The following is a 20,863-nucleotide window of genomic DNA, read 5'->3' as shown; positions in this document are numbered from 1 at the left end:
TCTCGACCGTCAGATGAGGATGGGGATGGGAAGGGTTTGGCGCTTACGCTATAGGATTTTGGATCTTAGTTTGCGCCTGTACGTAACGCATTAAGGGGTCGGCCACTATACTACGCCATACGGCGTCGTTTTCGTCGCCGTAGGTGCTTTTCTTACGTGGGACGCCCCCTCTTAGTGGGCCCCACAGCATGGAGGGCGGATTACGTAAATATATGTCAACCCAGCAAAATTCTTTTTTGATTTATTGAATGACTGAAATACCCCTCTTTTTGCGCCGGGACATGCGCGGGTGGTCCGGGGTATGTGTGGAATTTAATTGGTTTAATTAATCGCCTATATGTTTTGGAGTGGGAACATAGGGCGTATTAAATAAGGGCATAATAAATTAAATTAATTACCTCCGTTGAATTTAAAATTTCCGGGAAATTGAATTATGACAGAGTAACCTATGGGGATTTAACATTCATGGAAGTGTTCATAAAAATGAATGTGAATCATTTCTCTCCAACTTAATTTAAAACCCGTGAATTGATTATTATTTTTATAGTTAACGAGAAAAATATTAATTTATGAATTGAGGTATAGTACTTGATTTGAAAATTAATTAAAAATATGTATTCAAATATTTTAAAATTATATTCAAAATAAATATTAAAATTTTATGATAGGCTTTTGAAAAGCCAAAGAAACAGCCCCTAAATCTTTGTTAATAATAGATATGGTTGACCCTCCAAGTCACTCTACTGTAAGAAGGATTCTTAACCATTTCCAATCTTCTTATGTTTGAATCTTGTCCTCTTCAGGCAACACACATTCTCTACTACATACATATTTTAATTTTTACCCACAATATATAATGTGTTGTATCCTATGGCTTGTTTCTTTTCTAAAAAAATTTCCAACATATTTTTTCAAATTAATTAATATACTATATACATGTCATCATTTTTATATTATCTATACAATTTTCTATAACACACACAAAAAAAATAAATAAATAAATTCAAACCAAAACACAAAACAAACACTCTGTCTTTGTTAAAAATATAAAATAGTAATTATCGACCGCACACTCGATAAGTCTTCAAAGGCCAATGAAATAACATACAAGGCTACTGTATAGACGTAAAATAACGTGTAAATTACGCCAGTAAGATAAAATCACACTAGAAAAGATCTGTATGATAAACAAAACCAAAAAAACATAAGGGCATTTTGAATTCACAAGTAGAGTCTTGCGCCAACTCGGACACAACCCTTGTTACATGTGAAGGCGGATGTATTAATGAGGCAAGAAATTGAGGGCAAAGATGCCTTTTGCGTGGGTACTTCTTCACAATAAGGGATAAGTCTTTCCGTGATGAACGGAAACAAAAGCAATGCCAAAAGGGGAGTAGTTTGGTTACCTTACCTTCCAATATTTAAATAAAAACTACAAAAAAGCTTTTGCCAATTATACCAAATTCCAATGTTATTGGGGCTAAATAATTTGGCACAAGCCAATCTCTTTTATGGGCCCGAATATCCTAATTGACGCCCATTTACTATAGGGTCGAATCGAATCAAACCGAACCGACGAACTAATTTATAAATTTGTGTTCTATCTAATATATAGAAAAGAATGACAAGAAAAAGAACCTCTTGTTTATGTTTCCTTCTGAAGTTGAGCTTTGAGCCGATCAATCTCCTTCTCCCACTTGAATCCGAACATTTGGCGGCCGGAGGGGACGATGAGATTGTATCGGAATACCTGTAAAGGCAATGGACAGAATTAGAGCTATTGAATGAACCAAGTAGTCAAGTTCGACTAAAAAATAAATGAATTTGAGCTCAAAAATTATTATTTTTATAAACGAGCCGAATTCGAACTTGGCTCACTGGCACCTCGATTGACTCATTAGTAATGGTATATTTATATCATTTTATATATTAATATAATAAATAATTTTTTTTATATCAAAACTTAAATTTATTAATAAAATTTGAATATTTTATTATACTAAATTATGAACATAATTATATGTTTATATATATTATAAACATAAATTTTGAGCTTGAACTCGAGTTTGAGTCTAACGAGTCAGTCGAGCTCAAGCAACGGATATTGAGATTTGTGGGGGAAAAGAAAAATTGGAAGGTCAGGATACCTTGTTGTTTAGATCCCGGAGTTGGAGTTTTAATGCGTCCGAAAGCTTGAGCCATTTGGGGTCATCCTCGCACATGGATTTACAATCCATCCATGCTTTCGTGAGGTTTGATCGCCACGTAGAAATGTTGTTCCGTATCTCTTTGTTGAGTTCGACCCACTCTGGCGCGCACCCGTTCTTGTTGAGGATTCGATACAATGTGTCTTCCGCAGGGTCGGCATGAGGGTTACTGTTGAGGTCCAATGGCTTCCCTTTCCCGGGCAAGTTTTCGAATTGGCCTTCTTCCATTGCGTGCCATACTCGCTGCTCAACAACGTTTATAATGTCGGTTTCTGATCTGGAGAACGGCAAGAAAGATTAGATTCAATTCGAAATCCACCGAGCAGGAGTTATTATCAAGAACATATGATTTTAAGCAAGAACCATAGCATTATTAGGTACTATGCAAGCAACATAGAAAACTTAAGACAATGTGAACTAAAACATACAGAAGATGTTGCCGGCAGAGTGCCGAACAACACAACCCTTCTGAAAAGTAGCACTACCCTACTCCAACCTATTCACGATTTAGTCGACTTATTAAGCTAATAGGAACCGTAAGCCGGATTCGAGTTGTTAAGCCGAGACAGCCGGACAAAGATTAGGAAGTTCTCAAAATGAATTTGGTTCTCTCATTATCATTGAATAGTATGAACTCCTTCCATTAAGCATAAAGAAATAAAGGATTATCAATCAAACAGGCTAAAAATTTACACCAAATGCACACTCAACTCTTGTTTCAATTCAAACTATCAATGGAGATTAGAGTATAATCCTTTGTGATGTACCAAACGTTTTGAATCAAAAGAAGCCAGATAAACGTTTTGCACCAGTTCCATGGCTCCAAACTGCAATTTGAAAACGACTTCTCAACTAAGTTCAGCTCAATGAGATTTATTTCTTAGATAAAACAAGATAGAGATTGTCATAAAATTCAAACTCAATGCTAATCATACCAATGCAGTCCGTGTGAAAAATTGACTGATTTTGGGCAAAATTAGGCATTCGATCATACACGACAAACGAATCGCATCATCAAACCAGAAACAATTTTTAAACTTTTGCCTATATTACAAAATTTGAACTGTAAATTACCAGAACAATCCAAATTATAGAATTAAACATAAACAAGTTTCCCCATAGAAGAAAAATTGGAACTATGCAGGAGTCGTAAAGTATCACCTGACGTTGTTACGCTGTCCACGGAGCTCCGGCGGGAGTTTACGGTCGTTGACGGCGTCAACAACGGAGGCCAGACGATCTTCCTTCAATTTCTTATTAGAATTCTGAGAAGAAGTTGAATACGCAACCAAACCGCCATGTTCCCCGGCGATCACCGATCTCCGAATCAACGGCGCCGAAGAAGAAGAGAGAATTTTCCTCGCTGCGGAGACAACCGCCATGGCCGACAGCCCGAAATGGGACAAAATCGACGAAACGACGTCGTTTGCTGGGTGTGAGCCAACGACTATATAAATAGCTGACGTATCTACGTGGCCGATTTACAGGCACAGGTAATTCGAATTCAACGGCGAATTAAAATGCCAAAGCGAAATACCGATTTTGCCCCTCAGACAGGTCTTCCGACACTTGACTGCTTTTCGCTAATTTCCTGCGAATTAATTATAAATTAGATTCGAATCAGTTTATGAAGCTTTCAGCTTGAACTGCTCTGGAATTTGGAGCTACTTTTTCTGCAATTTGTAATGTGATCGGAAGCCTTTCTCCCAAATCTCTACCGGTTGCTGATTTTTGCATTTGCGGATTGCTTTCGTCAGTGTTGGTGGTTTCCTTTTTGAAATCGAAATTGGATGGAAGGAAAAAGGCGGTTAATATTTCACTTTTACATGGAGGTTTGATTGTATGTTTCCGGTGACTGTGCATTCGCTGCTGCTTGGTTCGGATTGAAGCCGCGCGTTGTTCGAGAGTGGTTTTATGGCTGGCGGTGGAGTTTTGGTGGCGGCGGCGGCCGCGGTTGTACTGGCGACAGTGGTTGTGGTGTCTGCATCGATTGTAGGCGGCAGAATTCAAGGAGTTCTGACGCTGGAGAGAGCCTTTCCGGTGGGGGAGAAGGTGGAGTTGGAAGTGATTAAGGCTCGAGACCGTGCTAGGCACGCTCGAATTTTGCAGAGTTTCGCCGGCGGCATAGTGGATTTTCCGGTTGGGGGTACATCTGATCCCTATTCTGTTGGGTAATTCCTTTCCATCAGTGAAAATTCAGACTATTCTTAATTTTTTTATATGTTTCTTCTGCAACTATTAGCTTTTGTTTTTGTGTTTTGTGCTGTTGATAGCTTACGGATGAATTTACGAGATCCTTTGCTTGTTTTTGCCTAATTGAATTTGTTAAGGGCTGCAAATAATGCGAAGTTTAATAAGCTATTGGTTGTACTTCGTAATTTGCTGCTTGAAAGCTCCAAAGATTTAATCCTGTAAGATACTAATTGCCAGATGTTAAAGTCTCGTTGAAACATCAGTTCTCCGGACTTTGATGCACTGAATACTTGATTCTTTTATTTCATTTAGATATTTTCCTCTATGAGGTTATTGGTTGAGCTGCAATGCTGAGTATCTGAAAGGCTGTGTTTCAAGGATGTCAAAATTTATGTGTTGGATTTGAAAATATTTTTAGTGAAAAATAGGAATTGGATACGATGCTAGGCATTCTAATGGAGGAAGATTTATTTTACAGAAGAATTTGTAATTTGGAAATATGGAACTTCTTTGACATAGGTTTTGGTAATGATACCCTCTCACTTCATATAGAAGCATTGGTTGTGATTTACTAAAGCAATACATAGAATGGTTCAATTCCAGACGATAATCCTTGGCGCTCGACTTGTAGGCTTTATTATACCAAGGTACGATTGGGATCTCCACCACAAGAGTTCAATGTGCAAATCGACACGGGGAGTGACATCTTGTGGGTTGCATGCAGTTCGTGCAACGATTGCCCACAAAATAGTGGATTAGGAGTACGTTCTTCCTCTTTATCCTTTCAATTTTCCGTGTTGGTTTGATCATCTGATTCTTAAATCTTAATTCAAGTTACTTCAAAGCTATATTGATCCCATTTATGTTTTCAGATGCCCCTAAACTTTTTCAATGTTGCTGCATCATCAACTGTTTCACCTATTTCATGCTCGGATAATATGTGCTCTTCCATAGTTCAAGTTTCATCTGCTGAATGCTCTACTGAGAGCAATCACTGTGGGTACTCATTCCAGTATGGAGATGGAAGCGGCACTTCGGGATTTTATGCATCTGATATGCTTTATTTTGATACGATTGCGGGTACTTCATTAATATCCAACTCTTCTGCTTCTGTTGTTTTTGGGTAAGTTATTCGTGCAGCTGCTATTTTTTGACATGATACCTAAATAGGATTCAAATTCAAATGCAAGAACATATCTTTACAGACTCTAAATTGAATTTGGCAACAGGTGCAGCACATCACTGTTTGGTGACTTGACCAAATCAGACCGCGCAGTGGATGGGATATTCGGATTTGGACAGCAGGGCCTCTCAGTGATATCACAATTGTCGTCGCATGGGATAACACCTAAAATATTTTCCCATTGCTTAAAAGGAGAGAGCGGTGGTGGAGGTGTACTTGTGCTTGGTGAGATATTGAGTCCAGGCATAGTTTATACTCCTCTTGTTCCTTCGCAGTACGTTCTTTTCGCAACATATTAAATGTCTTCTAATGTTTGCCTAAGTTGATTTTTTAGACTTCTAGGCTCTCTTTTGAGCATGTATAGGCCACATTATTTCCATTAGACCGCCTTAACTAAAGAAAACAATGAGAACTTACATACTATTGCTTTTGCTCCTATGAATTGGCATTGAGAAACCTGTAGATATGGAAGCATCAGGTATTGATTCAAGGTTGCCTTGTTTCTAATCTTTCAGGCCCCATTATAACTTATATCTGCAGAGCATTTCCGTCAATGGGCAGCTGTTACCTATTGATCAATCAGTATTTTCAACTTCAGGAAACCGAGGAACCATTGTTGATTCTGGAACCACTTTGGCATACCTTGTCGAAGAGGCTTATGATCCTTTTGTTGCTGCTGTAAGTATATCAACCAGTATCACACCTACAACCCCCCGGACCTTGTGAATTAACAGCATCTATTGTAATTCGTTTCCTGAGGCTTTACTTGCTCCGCAGATAACTGCTTCCGTTTCTTCATCGGCAAAACCGATCATGCATAAAGAGAGTCAATGCTATCTCCTCTCGAAAAGGTCTGTTACTCATATCATAATTTAATCATGTATGGATGAGCTATTCTGGACTAAAAACAATTTCTCAAAGGGGTGTGTTGTCTATAATAACCTAGATTACTTTCTGTTCTGTAAACAGCATAGGCGACGTATTTCCATCTGTTGCTTTCAATTTTGCTGGGAGCGCTTCCATGGTTTTAAAACCTGCTGACTACCTGGTGCACATGGGATATCTGGTGAGCCTCCACCTATCTAATGAATGATTTCTTTGGCATTCTACAAAACTACTCTGACAACTATGCTCCTTGATTTACAAAACTTTGAATTGGCTTTGGTTTTCTTAGGACGGCGATTCAATGTGGTGCATGGGTTTTATCCGAGTTGAGAACGAAGGTGCAACAATTTTGGGAGGTTAGTTTCCCTCTCCAAGATCCATCTCAGTTATTGATAGCATTGCTGCTGCATATCATTACATAAATTTTGAACGTGCAGATCTTGTTCTCAAAGATAAAATCTTCGTATACGATTTGGATCATCAACGATTAGGATGGGAAGACTACGACTGTAAGTTCATGTTCTTCGCCGCTCACTTCCTTTTCAATCTCACATCACAAAGCCTGATCCTTCTACACGACTATTTCCTCTTTCTTAGGCTCGATGCCGGTGAATGTATCAATAACTTCCGGTAAGGACGAGTATGTGAATGCTGGACAGCTGAGTGTGAGCTCAAGCTCATCCTTCACCAATCTCTCCAATGCAATGCCTCTTTTGCTGTTAGTATTGCCTTTGCTTTTGTAAGATTAAATTTTCCACAAATTCCCATTTATTCTTTCTGCCTTTTTACCTATTTCTATTATGCTTCTAAGTTCACATCTGTTTCTATAAGCAGCCCAGTCTAGAATGGCATGTTAACTTTCGGTTTATGTATCCTTAATGTAGAATATTTTGATCCACCTGTGTTATAACCCAATCATTATTTTATTATTATTATTTTTATTTTTATATTTATGAATAATTCTTGGCTTGTTGGTGGCACCCAAGTGGTGGCTCACAGTCACACATGGCAGACCAAAACCTAACACAGTAATGATGTATTTCCCACTCATTGCTGCCACAATCATCACTAGATGGGAACAAAAGCCCAACTTGGGAAACTACTTTTGGCATCAAATGCAGGGAGTTTTAGGAAATGAAGAAGATGTCAAGATCCTGCTGCTGCAAATTTGGTGTGTTTCTTGCAGCTTCCATGGTGTTAATGTCATCAGTAAAGGTTGATGGAGACCCTATAGTCCCTGCCCTTTGCATCTTTGGGGACTCGGTGGTTGATGTGGGCAACAATAACAAATTGTTGACCTTGATCAAAGCTGACTTCCCTCCTTATGGCAGAGACTTTGCTGCCCATAAACCTACCGGCAGGTTCTGCAATGGAAAGCTAGCTACTGACTTCATTGGTAAACATTATATAACTTCAATATTGGCCCAATATATATATATGTTTAGGTTCAAATAACATAGCATGTGAGTGATGTCTATTAATACCTATAATATGTAGCGTATGGATATATATCATGTTCGGAGATTAACTATACTCTCATTTGTCTTATTTATATTATATTAATAAAAATTATGTGTTGCCGAATTATAATTTACATGCTATATAGTGAGATAAGTCTTATTAATGTTTGTACACAGCTGAGTACCTGGGATTCAGTTCCTACCCACCAGCCTACCTCAGCAAAGAAGCCAAAGGAGTGGACTTGATCAATGGTGCAAATTTTGCCTCAGCTGGATCTGGTTATTACGACCAAACAGCACATCTTTATGCAAGTATTGCACACCAAATAACATGTTCAAGACATGAAAGAATGGTTAAAAACACTGACCTGAATTATAATTGCCTGTTAGCAGGGAGCTTTGTCACTGCCAAAACAGCTGGAATATTACAGGGACTGGCAAAGACAAGTTGTGGATTTTGTGGGACAGGACAAGGCTGACACCATAATCTCACAAGGGATCCATGTGGTCAGCACAGGGAGCAGTGATTACATCCAGAATTATTACATCAACCCTCTTGTCAGATCTCTGTCTCACGACCAATTCTCAGACATTCTGATCAAATCCTTCTCCTGCTTCATCCAGGTCAGAATTACCAAAGTTCCTAACTCATACTTAATTCTTTTTTTCCTTTTATGTTCTTTTCCATCTTGGATGTGTAATGCCGCAGCCAAGCATGGAACATTCTTGACAGAATCTCTACAACCTGGGAGCCCGAAGAGTCGGCGTCACGAGCCTCCCGCCCATTGGCTGCCTGCCTGCAGCCATTACAATATTCGGGCAGGGCAGCGACCATTGCGTCACACGCCTGAACCAAGATGCTGTGGCATTTAACGAGAAACTGCATGCTGCTTCCCGGCGAGTTAAAGCCGAGCTCCCGGGACTCAAACTGGTCATTTTCGACGTCTACAACCCTCTCCTCGACATGATATCAGACCCTGCTGACGATGGTAATATTCAAAACTATTATTAAATGACCATTTCACATCAAAACTTAAAGAAACTCAACTATTAAGGAAACAGATCATTAAGTGAATCCACATTGCACATAGAAAAACATGCTGAAAGCCTATATAATATTAATAAAGTTTTTTATCACTCCATAAATGAATTTAGTTACATATATAATTAATAGCAATGAGGGAGTATATAATTAATGATGTATGTTTGTAAATTTAAGCAATGTGAGCTAGATATTTACCAAAAACAAGCATGATTTATATATAAAAACACTAATGTGGTTCTAAGCTCATGAATCTTGAGGTATCTTCTTCCAGGATTTGCAGAATCAAGAAAAGCTTGTTGTGGGACGGGTTTGATCGAGACATCATTTCTGTGCAATAAGTTGTCATTGGGGACATGTCGGAATGCCACGGAGTATGTGTTCTGGGACGGCTTTCATCCCTCAGAAGCAGCTAACGAGGAACTGGCAAACAAACTGCTGGAACAAGGTTATCAGCTTATCTTTAACTAAATCAGGGCACAGTCTCCAATGCATTCCTGTAAGAGACGTATTTATATTGTAGTAGTGATAATATTCTTTGCAATGAAATATCGATTTGGTTTATGCAAAAGATGTCCCATTAGAATGACCTACCTTCCAGGCTAGAAGCTTCCATTTAGCTTTATCCGCAGACTCTGTAGGTGGCAAGCAGGGGAGCATGCGTGCTGCCACGTGGCGCTGTCTGGGAAGCCCACATGATTTTGTGTCTACAGGTGTCGCTGGCGAGGAGCTTTTGATCGGCTTATATAGCTAAATCCTTTCACCGGATATTCCCATTGATATGATCGTCTGGAAATTTGAGGATTGAGATTTGGGGTTTAGGAGGAAATTGTGCTTTGTGTTTGTGTTTTGGTTTGGTTTGTTTGCGGAGTGTGATTTTTTGATGGCGTCGATGCAGCCGGATAGACAGAAGAGGGCGGAGGCCGCCGCGAGAGCTGCGGCGGAGGAGCTCAGTCAGGTTAACCGGGAAAGGGAGGCGGCGGGGAAGTCCGGCGAGGGGAGGGAGGTGCGGAGTGAGGAGAAGTCTCCCGGCGTTATTGGTAGCTTGATGAGGACGGTTGGGCAGGCTAAAGATGCTGTAATGGGGAAGTCGGAAGGGTACGCCGGAAAAAGTGCAGAGACAGCGGAGGAAGCTGTGCAGAGAGCGGCGGCGGAGAGAGAAGCTGCCGCGAAGAAGATTTGGGCGGCGGAGGAGGGGAAACAGGGAAAGGACGCCGCCGTGAAGGGGAGAGAAACCGCCGAGTCTGCGGCGGAGAAGGCGAAACAGGCGGCGGACGCCGCCGCAGAGAAGGGGAGAGAAACCGTCGGTACTGCGGCTGAGAAGACGAAGCAGGCTAAGGACGCCGCCGCCGGGAAGGCAAGTGAGTACGGAGACTACGCCGCCGTTAAGGGGAGAGAAACCGCCGATACAGCGGCGGAGAAGGCGAAACAGGCTAAGGACGCCGCCGCCGTGAAGGGGAGAGAAACCGCCGAATCTGCGGCGGAGAAGACGAAGCAAGCTAAGGACGCCGCCGCGGGGAAGGCGAGCGAGTATGGAGATTACGCCGCCGTGAAGGGGAGAGAAACCGCCGAATCTGCGGCGGAGAAGGCGAAACAGGCTAAGGACGCCACCGCGGGGAAGGCGGTTGAGTACAAAGACTACGCCGCCGAGAAGGGGAGCGAAACCGCCGGCGCTGCGGCGGAGAAGACGAAGCAGGCGAAGGACACAGTCGTCGGAAAAGCTGCGGAGTACAAAGATTACGCCGCCGAGAAGGGGAGCGAAACCGTCGGTGCTGCGGCGGAGAAGGCGAAGCAGGCTAAGGACGCCGCCGTGGGGAAGGCAGGTGAGTACAAAGATTACGCCGCCGAGAAAAGCAGAGAAACCGCCGATGTGGCGGCGGAGAAGGCGAGACAAGCGAAAGACGCCGTCGTCGGAAAAGCTGGGGAGTACAAAGACTATGCGGCGACTAAAGGAAGAGAAACCGCCGATGCTACGGCGGAGAAGGCGAGGCAGACCAAGGATTCCGCCATGGAAACCGCGGCGGAGACGAAGGACTACACGGCGGAGAAGGCGAATCAGGCGGCGGCGAAGGCCGGAGAGTACAAAGATTACACTGTTGAGAAAACTAAGGAAGGGAAGGATACGGCGGCGGAGAAGATCGCCGGACTGAAGGACACGGCGGCGGACGCAGCGAAGAGGACGATGGAGTTTCTGACGGGGAAGAAAGAGGAGACGAAGGAGAAAACGGCGGAGACGACGGAATCCGCCATGGTTGGAATTACTGGAGCTTCAGATTCAGATTTATAGAGATTCGTAGCATGAAAAGGACTAATTATTTGATTTCTGTGATGCAGGAGAAGTTCGAAGAAACGAAGGAAGAAGCGCGGAGGAATTTGGAGGAGATGAAAATCCAAGGAAGGTAATTTTAATTCCCCTCTTCTATTTTCTTTAGCAATTTCCTATTTATTTTTAAAAAATTTAATATATATATGTCTATAAAATAATAATTAAAAAAAAATTGGAAACCTTGTAAGGATTTTTTTGTGTATCAATAAAATATATATATATATGTTTCAAAAAATTTAGGGAGAGAGATGAGATCGGCGGCGGCGAAGGTGCCGGCGGAGGGATTTTCGGCGCGTTGGGGAGCGTGAAGGACGCCATTAAAGGGAAGCTGACGCCGCAGCAGCAGCAGGAAGCGGCGGCGGAGGTGAGGGGGGAGGACCGGCGGGTGTCGTACGGCGGCGCCGGGGAGGCGAAGGCGGGGATGAGGATGTCGGTGGACGAGGAGGGGATACCGGTGGTGGTGAAGGTGGAGGAGACGCCGGCGGGAGCGGCGGCGGAGGTGTTCAAGGAGGCGGACCAGATGACGGGGCAGACATTTAACGACGTGGGAAGGATGGATGAGGAGGGCGTGACACGTGTACGGCTGGATCGGCGCCCCGGGAAGATGTGATTCGGGAGGTGTGACCCGGACCCGGACCCGAAGCTTTCTTTTTTTACTGTTGTTGTACTCGTCGTTGTTTCACTTGTTTGACAGGGTTCTCGGGTTGTGTGTGTAATTTCAAGCGATGACTTGTTTGGCATGAATTTCCCAGAATGGTATATATAGAATAAACGTTTTGATAGATGCGGGAAGAAATAACCACAATGGAATTATTATACAATGGGCTGGGCCTCAAAATTTATACATTGGGCTGATATTGCAAATTCTAGGCCCAATGCAAGCCTGGATTATGCACGGCATAGTGTCCGTGTATTTACGAAAAAACAAAAACTTATGTATACATTAGAAAAAATAAAATTTTATGAATAAATAAAATTTAAAAACATTTTAATATCAATATATAATTATTTTTATAAAATAAAAAATCAATATTTTTAAATATAACAGACGAGAATAGATGAGACATCGTATGTATATTCAAACAATATTTATAATAGCATGTAATAATTACAAATGTCTAAAATTTTGACTAAACCAAAGGCAATAGATTTTATGTATAATATGAAGTGACATTTTAGAGTCAAAAGGGGAACCACCGAACCATCAATTAAATCAACAAATGAAGATACGACACAACTTTATGAGACAGAAAATATTTAGGAGCAGTGTAATGATCCATAATATAATGACAAAATAGTATTTAATTACTTAGCAAATAAACGTGCGTGCGTGTTACATGCCTACACCTACACCACCTACCCCCACCAAAACTAATACTAATTGCCATCAAACATCACACAAAATTCACATTTTCTCCAAATATTTACCCTCAAAGTCATAATCATATTTCAAGAATTCCAGACAAACTGAAAATATTACAGACATGATGATCTACAAACCCATGTTTAATTTAAAATAAAATCAATAATATATATATATATAGAGGCATATCTTCAGCAGGATTTGGACAAAAACATTTGTGTGAGAAAGAGAACTGAATCAATTGCAAAAACACATTTCAGAAATAACTTACGATATAATAATAAATAGGCAGGTAGAATTTGTGTGTGTGTATTGTCTATCTGCAGCAAAAAAATAAAAAAGTAAAAGAGGAGTATATAGAGATCATACTTGTTTGTTTTTTACTTAAGAGAGCCTCCTCTTCGTCTCCGGCGTTCTCTCAGTTCGATCGGAATGATCGAAACCGAGTCGACGCAGAGGCCGCCTTTCGAATGCGTACAATCAATCTGTTTCATGTAGAATCTAACCTCAGTTTCGTGGTTCGATTCCGTGACGACGAACTCGCCGACCTCGTAATCTATCCAACAGCCGCGTTTATAACTCGTGGCATCGTTGTGTTTTGTATCGTCCAACAAGCACTCCGTCGTTGCTTGTTGCCCATCCGAAGTGGACAGTTCGAACCGCACGGGTTTGATGTCCCATCCGTGGGTGTGATCGAAATTGGAGACGCGGCGGCCGAGTCGTCGGGAGAATCTACCCAGATGAGTCCTGAACGACAGTGTATATATATCGGGCGGGAAAGGGAATTTCACCACACCGTCGACTTCGAACCACCAAATTTGCTGCAAATAGGCGACGACGTTAAATCTGCAAGAATGGAGGAATATAAAGATCGGGTGCAAAAGTTTTTATCCAAGTTGAGCAGCAATCACTTATAATTGTATAACGAAAAAATTAATACGGGAAAAGAATGTTTATCGAAGAATTATCCAAGTTTATATCACAAGCAAGCAAATCTGGTACCAAAGAATTAGTTCAACATAGGGAATACTTTCATTTAACAAATTATCCATTTTTCCATTTTGGTCCGTCCATAATAAGGTTAGTTTAGTCTTTTTATCTTTATTCTACTACGTCTCAATATAATGCTAATATTTCTAAAACTCGATGCAAAAAGCAAACGGATAGATAGATATGGAACGGAGGGAGTAACTAATAAGCAAAACATGGCAAGCATAATTATGTAAGAAAATGAATAGAAGGGCATTTAGAGAATTCCTCAATCTTACACAATAGTCATAGTTTTTGTTCAGATGTAGAAGTTTTCTATCTTCTTTATTTCATATATATACGACTAAATAATAGAAAACAAGTGCATCCCCCAAAGGTATTGAATCATGTCTGACGTCTGTGACACGTCCATAAAAACAATGAACAAATAGCATTTCAACTTAGAAATATCGATCAAGAAATGTGTTCCAGCACTAATGGAAGAATGTCCCGCCAAACTATTAGTAAAAATTCCCGCATAAAAGTAAAAAGAATTTGTACATATCATCTCCTCAAAATTTGCCATTCTCACGGCATGGTTGCTCATTTTTTTCATAGAGTATATGCTTAATATGATAAATAAGTATTGTCTGCTTGAAGATCTTAACCCATACAAGATTCATGTATCCCTTTCCTTAAATTTAATCAATTAAACGCAAGAACGTGCAAATTTTTATATCTTAAAGGACCAGCACCAATAGAATTTTCTTCTGGGGAGTGAATAGACGTAATAAAAGTGTGGAAAGGAGAGGCTTTTAAGGCCTCAAACACCAAAGCTTGTTTTATTAGCAAAAAATCATTTCCAAAGGTATAAAGAAAAACTAGAATACAGGCAAACAAATTTATACAGAGACACATGAATCGACTAGACTATCTCGGATTCATGTAATAAGAATGAAAACCAACTTATTTCAAGACAACATCCTTCCCACATCGATTCGCCTCTTCTTACATACACATATTTGAAAGTTTTATCACTATCCATTAACGGTAGTTTTTTCAAAAACCATCACACCAATGCATCGCAAAGCTATTTTCTCTTAGAAAACATCACGTCAAATACCCACCTTTTTACTATTTCCAAAACATTCGAAAACTACAAAAACTTCTGTCGAAAGATGATTGTAGACGCTGCCAACAAAATCATTATCAAGTTTAAACACAAAAAATAACAAAAGAAATTGATAAAAAGCATGATCACATGGAAAACAGTTGATTGATTCAGATATCATTTCATAGAGTTGTCCAAATGCCGGGAGGATCAAAATACTAACCTTGACTCCTCCGTCGGAACCCAATTCCAATACCTTCTGTCATCGATGCCAGTTATTGCCATTGCCTTTGCAGATATACACATGCAAACTCTCCCAGTAAATTTGTCCACCCATACCACCTGCAATACCCCCATTGAAGTGAAAACTTAAAACCAAATTTACAAAAATCGAATCAAATGAAAACTTCAGATACTTTCAAATGTACTGCATATCTCATCCCAAACATAGTTTGGAAGCTTAAACCATTCCAAAAGATAAGAACACTAACAATTTCTTAAACAGATCCAAAATCTGACCGTGCTAAATGCCAACACTAAATAAACAACAGCTGTAAGAATTTGCACCTTCTAAGGCAATATTATGATTCATTTAGATAACCTACAGGCTCTGCAACCAACTATGGTTAGAGCTAAGAACAACAACTTAGCAGAATTCATTCAATGGATGCAATTTAATCAATAAGAAAGAATTAATCCACCAACTTCAAATCGTGTTACCCAAAATTATAGATAAAGTGAATATTCAGAGCTAAAACCTAATTTGAACAGAGTTAAGAAGTAAAGAAAAACCAAAAACAAAGCCAGACAAATTTCAACAGGGCAAATAAACCTAAATCAACTGATTGAATCATGGAGGAAGATAATCAAAGCATCGACGCACAAAATGTTACAAAAAGAGAAACCAAAAATTATGTATATATTACAGATATATATATATATATATGAACAAAAACTAGCCAGAGATGCATCGGAAATTAACGTGCCTTGTTTCCGTCGTCGAACGGAAGGGGGCGGGAAAGGAGTGCGAAGATATCCTTCTTACAGAGGCGTTGATAGACGTCGGATTGCGAGAGGAAATCGAGCAGCTGGTGGTAATTAGACGGAAGCTTGGATTCCCAAACCGCGTCTGACGAAGCGGCGCCGTGGAATGCGCTGTTGAGGCGCGCCAATTTGCATATCTCCGGTGGCGTTAGGTAGCGGAACACGAGCGTGACGAGATCCTCCGGTATGTCCCCCAGGCCCGGCCCGCCGTTGCCCGGCCCGTTCTCGGTCAAATTCGACAGCGACGCCCCCATACAATACAACCGCGAATGAAGAATCCTTTTCCAGCGGCTACCGAGTAGAGAATATTCCGGCGGAGGAGAAAGGTGGAGAACTAATCGAGATTGCGCGCGGACCAGCAGCGCTCCGCCATTGCCTTTGTTTTCTGACTCCGAGACCTCTGTGGTTTTCTTTTCTTAAGCATATCTAAAAACTCCAGATCCTGACCTGACCTGACCTGCTGTGTCAACTAAAATACATACATACATACATATCACATCATATCAAAACTATCAAATGTAAAATGTAAAATGTAAAATGTCACTTCTTACATACACTAAGGGTGTGTTTGTTTGGGAGTTTGGATTTTGGATTGGGATTTGAATAGTAAAAATTTTAAATTTGAATAGTTATACGATGTGATATAAATAAGAATTGATGTGATATTTTGAATCTAAAATTGATTTTTTTGTATAATATAAAAAATAAAAATAATTTGATATTCTTGGAGGAAAAATTTTGTGAGAATAGTAGAAATCTCACAAAATCCCTCAAACAAACACACCCTAATAATAATTTTTGAGTCCCACTTAATTTATCTCGTATTTTTATTTTAATCTGTCCACATCTTTTACTAATATAATATAATTATATAATTTTTTAATTTAGTCATCTTAATTTTAATTTATAATTATTTTATTAAATTATAATTATTTTTAGCAATACCTTTTTTAATTGTTATTGATTACACAATATCTAGAACTCTGTTGTAAGCTAAATGAAACAATTTAGCTAGTTAGGAAATAATATTATTAATATTTTAGTACTATTCAAGTGTAATAAGTAAAAAATAAAATATGATGTTATAAAAATTTTATTAAATGATTAGTAACAAATTATTGAATAAAAAAAATCTAGCAAATTAGTTATTCTGTGTTGAAGTAAAAATAATAAAATTATGTGCAGATAAATTATTTACTTTAGCTATATCAAAAAATTAATAATATTATTATATAATTTTGATGGATGCATTGTGGGAATATGCAATGCAATTGAGTGTGTATTCTATGTAAATTTTGGTAGAATCTAATACTTCCTCTGTCCCATAACAAAATATTTATTTTTTTATTTTAATCCGTCTATTCAATTTTTTTTTTAGTAAATGTACTATCTATTCAACATTGCAAATACCCTTGCAATTTACAATATATTACACAAATGTCATTATCTTTATATCACACATACTAACAAAGTTATTTTAGTCTTTTCTACTATATTCCAATATAATACTAATATTTCTTAAACTACGTGCAAAAAATAAATGAATATTTAGTTTCGGGACGGAAGGAGTAATAAATACACTCATTCTAAAATTACATTATTCATTTTACTTTTGCACACAAATTTATGTATATTAGTATTTTTTATCTTAAACATTAATATTATTGAATGAATAAAGGGTAAAGCTATTTCGTTATTTACTTGGAAGGTATTTTTACGAAAAAAAATAAAATAAAAAAAAATAAAAATTGGATACCTCTTATCTCAGACAAATGAAAATGATATAATAAATACAACTCAGGCGGTTAAAATTTTAAATTTTTATTTAAATAATTTTTCAATATAACAATCCACGAGAAAATTTTATATTCCTTATATTTCCAGCAAATGAAATAATTTTATCATTTCTCTTGTCTAACTCAAATATACTTATTTTTTTAATAAAAATATATTTATACTTTACATAATATTACAAATAATACTTTAAAATTCACATATTACTCAGACGGAGAAAAAATTATTATTAGAAACTATATACTCCTTCCGTTCCGGAGCAAGATTGTCATTTATTTTTTACACGTAAATTTTTAAATATTAGTATTATAATGAGTTGTAGTGAAAAAGACAAAAATACCCCTATTACTATTGTGTAATATAAAAGTAATGACATTTGTGTAATATAGTGTAAGTTGGAAGGGTATTTATTATGTAGTACAATTACTAAATTATGAAATGATAACCTTGTTTTGGGACGGACGAAAATGGAAAATGACAATATTTCAATGAAACGGAAAGAATAATTGAATTACTAATTAAATATTACATCCGTCATACAAATATGTGTTCATTTAACCGGCACGAATTTTTATTTAATAAAAGTGAGTAATATTTATTAATTTTTTTTATAGTAAGATAAATACAAAAATATAATACTACATCTGTCTCGTAACTATATATCTATTTGCTTTTTGCACGAGATTTTAGAAATATTAGTATTATCCTATAATGTAGTAATAATAAAGTTGAAATGACTAAAATAACCTTATTAGTATTGTTTTATATAAAAACAATGACATTTATGTAACATATTGTAAATTGTAAGAGTATTTGTAATGTTAGGTAGATAGTACAATTACTAAAAAAAAAAAAATGTTTTGTTATGAAACGGACTAAAATGAAAAAATTGATATTTTGTTACGAGACGAAGAGAGTAATTTTTTACTTTTAAGAAAACAAAAATATTTGTTTTTATTCTAATTTTTTTTTTAAAAAAAATGAATATAAATTTGACTGACGAATGAATATATATATATATATATTGGGTGTGTTTGTTTGGAGAATTGGATTGGATTTAAACTATTCATCAAATTTTTTCCTCCAAAAATATCAAATCAAACACCTATTTTTCATTTTTTATATTATACTAAAAATCAATTTTACATTCAAAACATAACTTCAACACCTATTTATATCACAACATACAACTATTCAAATTCAAAATTTTTACTATTCAAATCTCTAACTCAAAATCCAAACCTCCAAACAAACACACCCAAAATATCTTATTAGAATATTTTTTAAACAAATACTCTCTTCAAATCAATGCTCAACAAACCATATCAAAAAATTAAAAAAGAACTCAAGAAACCATAGTGAATATTTTTCAACGTGAATATCAATATATGATTATTCTATTTATAAGATAATAAAATATAATAAAAACGTGAATATCACGCAGTAAATACTAGTAATATATAATAATAATAATAATAATAATAATGCACCTCATTTCAAAGATGTGATGGCAAAAGTCGCATTCCAACAATTCCAGCGAGTTTCTTTATTTTGGAGTCCTACCTCTGACATTTTTTTTAATGCTTGTTTTACTCTCTATATTATATACTCCTCGTCCCGAGTACCGTGTCTGTTACACGGTGAACACGATATTTTAGGAGATGTGTAATTAGTAGATAATTAAAAATGTATTAGTGAAAATAATTATTCTATAATATAAATAATTATAAATTAAGATTAAGATAACTAATTAGTTTAATTAAAATAAAAAAAATTTAAAAAATTTAAAATAAAATTAAAATGTGTAATCATTTTCCAAAAAAAAAAAAAAGTGACATGATGATACGTAGTACGAACAGAAACGACAACGTGGACATGGTATCTGGGACGGAGGGAGTAATTTTATTACTTTAAAAATTTTGTTTGCACATTTTTTTTATTATATATATTTTTATGTTTAAAAACAAATTACAAATATTATAAAATACGATAAATTAAAAAAAAAAAAAAGAAATTACTTAAGGTTGTTTGGGTGGTTTAAATTTTAAATTGAGCATTAAATAATAAAATTTTTAATTGAAATAATTGTATAATTTAATATAAATAGTATTGAGATAATATTTTACATATAAAATTATTTTTTTTTAAGTAAAATATGAAAAATAAAAAGTAAATATTTTTAATTTGATTTGAATGATAAACAGTCAAAATTAAAAGAAATTAGGTAAACGAACACACCCTAACAAAAGTCGCATTTGTAGCACGTGTAAACGACAGTAATAATCACGATGTTGGTTGGATGTGTGTGACCAAGTTTGTATTACCGACAGCAACTGCACAATCCAATAGCTGTTCGACACGTCATTCCTGTAATAAATTAATTATTAACTACCCATGATAGCTGTTCAAAAATTGATTACACGCATCAACGACTGGCCAATGGCTGTCCGACACGCTATCACTGTACTAAATTGAATAAAAATAAATATGCACGCCCAGTGGGACTCGAACCCACAATCGCTTGATTAGAAGTCAAGCGCCTTATCCATTAGGCCATGGGCGCCTTACATTTGAATTTCTAACTTTATTTTATATATACAAAATATTAGTGATATTTAAAGTATAAAATATTCTTGAGTAAAAATCATTTTTGGTCCCATTAAAAAACAATTATCAATTTTGGTCTCACTCAAATGAAAATTTATCAGTTCTAAGATAATTGATTGAGATTGAACACGGTTGTGTTGGCTTGAACATGGCCGTGTTGGATGACTCAGAAGGTGACTGGCCATCCGAGGCAACCAACACGGCCGCGTTGGTTACCCTGCACTTCTGAACACGGTCGTGTTCTGAACACATGTTCTTGTTCATATTCTCAACATAACCATGTTCTAGGCCATATTCACAACTATGTTTTCAATATAATCATATTGTACGTCATATTTATTATTATTATTATTATTATCATTTTTTGGTTAAAATTATTCGATATATATATATTTATAATTCAACAAAAATATTTTTTATAATTATTTCATAATATAAAAAATAATTATTTTTTAATATTTTTAAAATATATAAAAATAATAATATATTAATATATATTTTTAATAATCATTATATATATTTTTAAAAATTTATAGTAAAAAATTTAAAATTAATTATTTAAAATTAATTATTTCTATAAAATATAAATTGAATTTATTATTCAAAATAATACTCCCTCTGTCCCATGTTGGATGTCTCGGTCACTGTAGACAATAGGATAAATATAATTAGTAGATAA

General features: G+C 36.9%; 5 protein-coding genes and 1 non-coding gene across 9 annotated transcripts; 3 read left to right on the top strand and 3 right to left on the bottom strand.

The window, feature by feature from the left end:
* Positions 1-1,200: 1,200 nt before the first annotated feature.
* On the bottom strand, positions 1,201-3,644 carry LOC127239742 (uncharacterized). Its single transcript, XM_051258031.1, has 3 exons — positions 3,369-3,644; positions 2,148-2,484; positions 1,201-1,750 (listed from the first exon to the last, which is right to left on the bottom strand). The coding sequence occupies exons 1-3, from the start codon at positions 3,587-3,589 to the stop codon at positions 1,646-1,648; spliced, it is 663 nt and encodes a 220-aa protein (XP_051113988.1). The 5' UTR covers positions 3,590-3,644; the 3' UTR covers positions 1,201-1,645.
* On the top strand, positions 3,619-7,577 carry LOC127239738 (aspartic proteinase 36-like). 3 transcript variants are annotated; one of them, XM_051258027.1, is made up of 11 exons: positions 3,619-4,378; positions 5,032-5,161; positions 5,273-5,523; positions 5,630-5,808; positions 6,182-6,261; positions 6,361-6,434; positions 6,553-6,649; positions 6,758-6,824; positions 6,906-6,977; positions 7,066-7,186; positions 7,455-7,577. In XM_051258027.1, the coding sequence occupies exons 1-11, from the start codon at positions 4,122-4,124 to the stop codon at positions 7,498-7,500; spliced, it is 1,374 nt and encodes a 457-aa protein (XP_051113984.1). In that variant the 5' UTR covers positions 3,619-4,121; the 3' UTR covers positions 7,501-7,577. The 3 variants fall into 3 exon arrangements, with proteins under 3 accessions (XP_051113984.1, XP_051113982.1, XP_051113983.1); XM_051258025.1 differs by having other exon boundaries at positions 3,630-4,378; positions 5,630-5,857; positions 6,099-6,261; XM_051258026.1 differs by lacking the exon at positions 7,455-7,577 and having other exon boundaries at positions 3,801-4,378; positions 5,630-5,857; positions 6,099-6,261; positions 7,066-7,400.
* Positions 7,578-7,602: 25 nt separating this feature from the next.
* On the top strand, positions 7,603-9,468 carry LOC127239739 (GDSL esterase/lipase At3g53100-like). Its single transcript, XM_051258028.1, has 5 exons — positions 7,603-7,864; positions 8,106-8,236; positions 8,322-8,552; positions 8,662-8,917; positions 9,245-9,468. Exons 1-5 carry the CDS (start codon positions 7,603-7,605, stop codon positions 9,439-9,441), a joined length of 1,077 nt encoding a protein of 358 aa, XP_051113985.1. The 3' UTR covers positions 9,442-9,468.
* Positions 9,469-9,828: 360 nt separating this feature from the next.
* LOC127239737 (embryonic protein DC-8-like) lies at positions 9,829-12,078 on the top strand. The gene is made up of 3 exons (XM_051258024.1): positions 9,829-11,221; positions 11,305-11,369; positions 11,537-12,078. Exons 1-3 carry the CDS (start codon positions 9,854-9,856, stop codon positions 11,904-11,906), a joined length of 1,803 nt encoding a protein of 600 aa, XP_051113981.1. The 5' UTR covers positions 9,829-9,853; the 3' UTR covers positions 11,907-12,078.
* Positions 11,920-16,240, bottom strand: LOC127239740 (F-box protein PP2-A15-like). Of its 2 annotated transcripts, XM_051258030.1 has the most exons (4): positions 15,726-16,240; positions 14,963-15,081; positions 13,029-13,505; positions 11,920-12,891 (listed from the first exon to the last, which is right to left on the bottom strand). In XM_051258030.1, the coding sequence occupies exons 1-3, from the start codon at positions 16,035-16,037 to the stop codon at positions 13,040-13,042; spliced, it is 897 nt and encodes a 298-aa protein (XP_051113987.1). In that variant the 5' UTR covers positions 16,038-16,240; the 3' UTR covers positions 11,920-12,891; positions 13,029-13,039. The 2 variants fall into 2 exon arrangements, with proteins under 2 accessions (XP_051113987.1, XP_051113986.1); XM_051258029.1 differs by having other exon boundaries at positions 11,920-13,505.
* Positions 16,241-20,067: 3,827 nt separating this feature from the next.
* Positions 20,068-20,140, bottom strand: TRNAR-UCU (transfer RNA arginine (anticodon UCU)). Its single transcript has one exon. It is a non-coding gene; the product is annotated as a tRNA-Arg (tRNA).
* Between the last annotated feature and the right edge of the window lie 723 nt (positions 20,141-20,863).

This window comes from Andrographis paniculata, unplaced genomic scaffold (genome assembly GCF_009805555.1).
Source record: "Andrographis paniculata isolate CXL003 unplaced genomic scaffold, ASM980555v1 Contig78END, whole genome shotgun sequence".
Taxonomy (NCBI): Eukaryota; Viridiplantae; Streptophyta; class Magnoliopsida; order Lamiales; family Acanthaceae; genus Andrographis; species Andrographis paniculata.
Note: the sequence above shows the minus strand (reverse complement) of the source record. Positions and strands in the feature narration are given on the sequence as shown.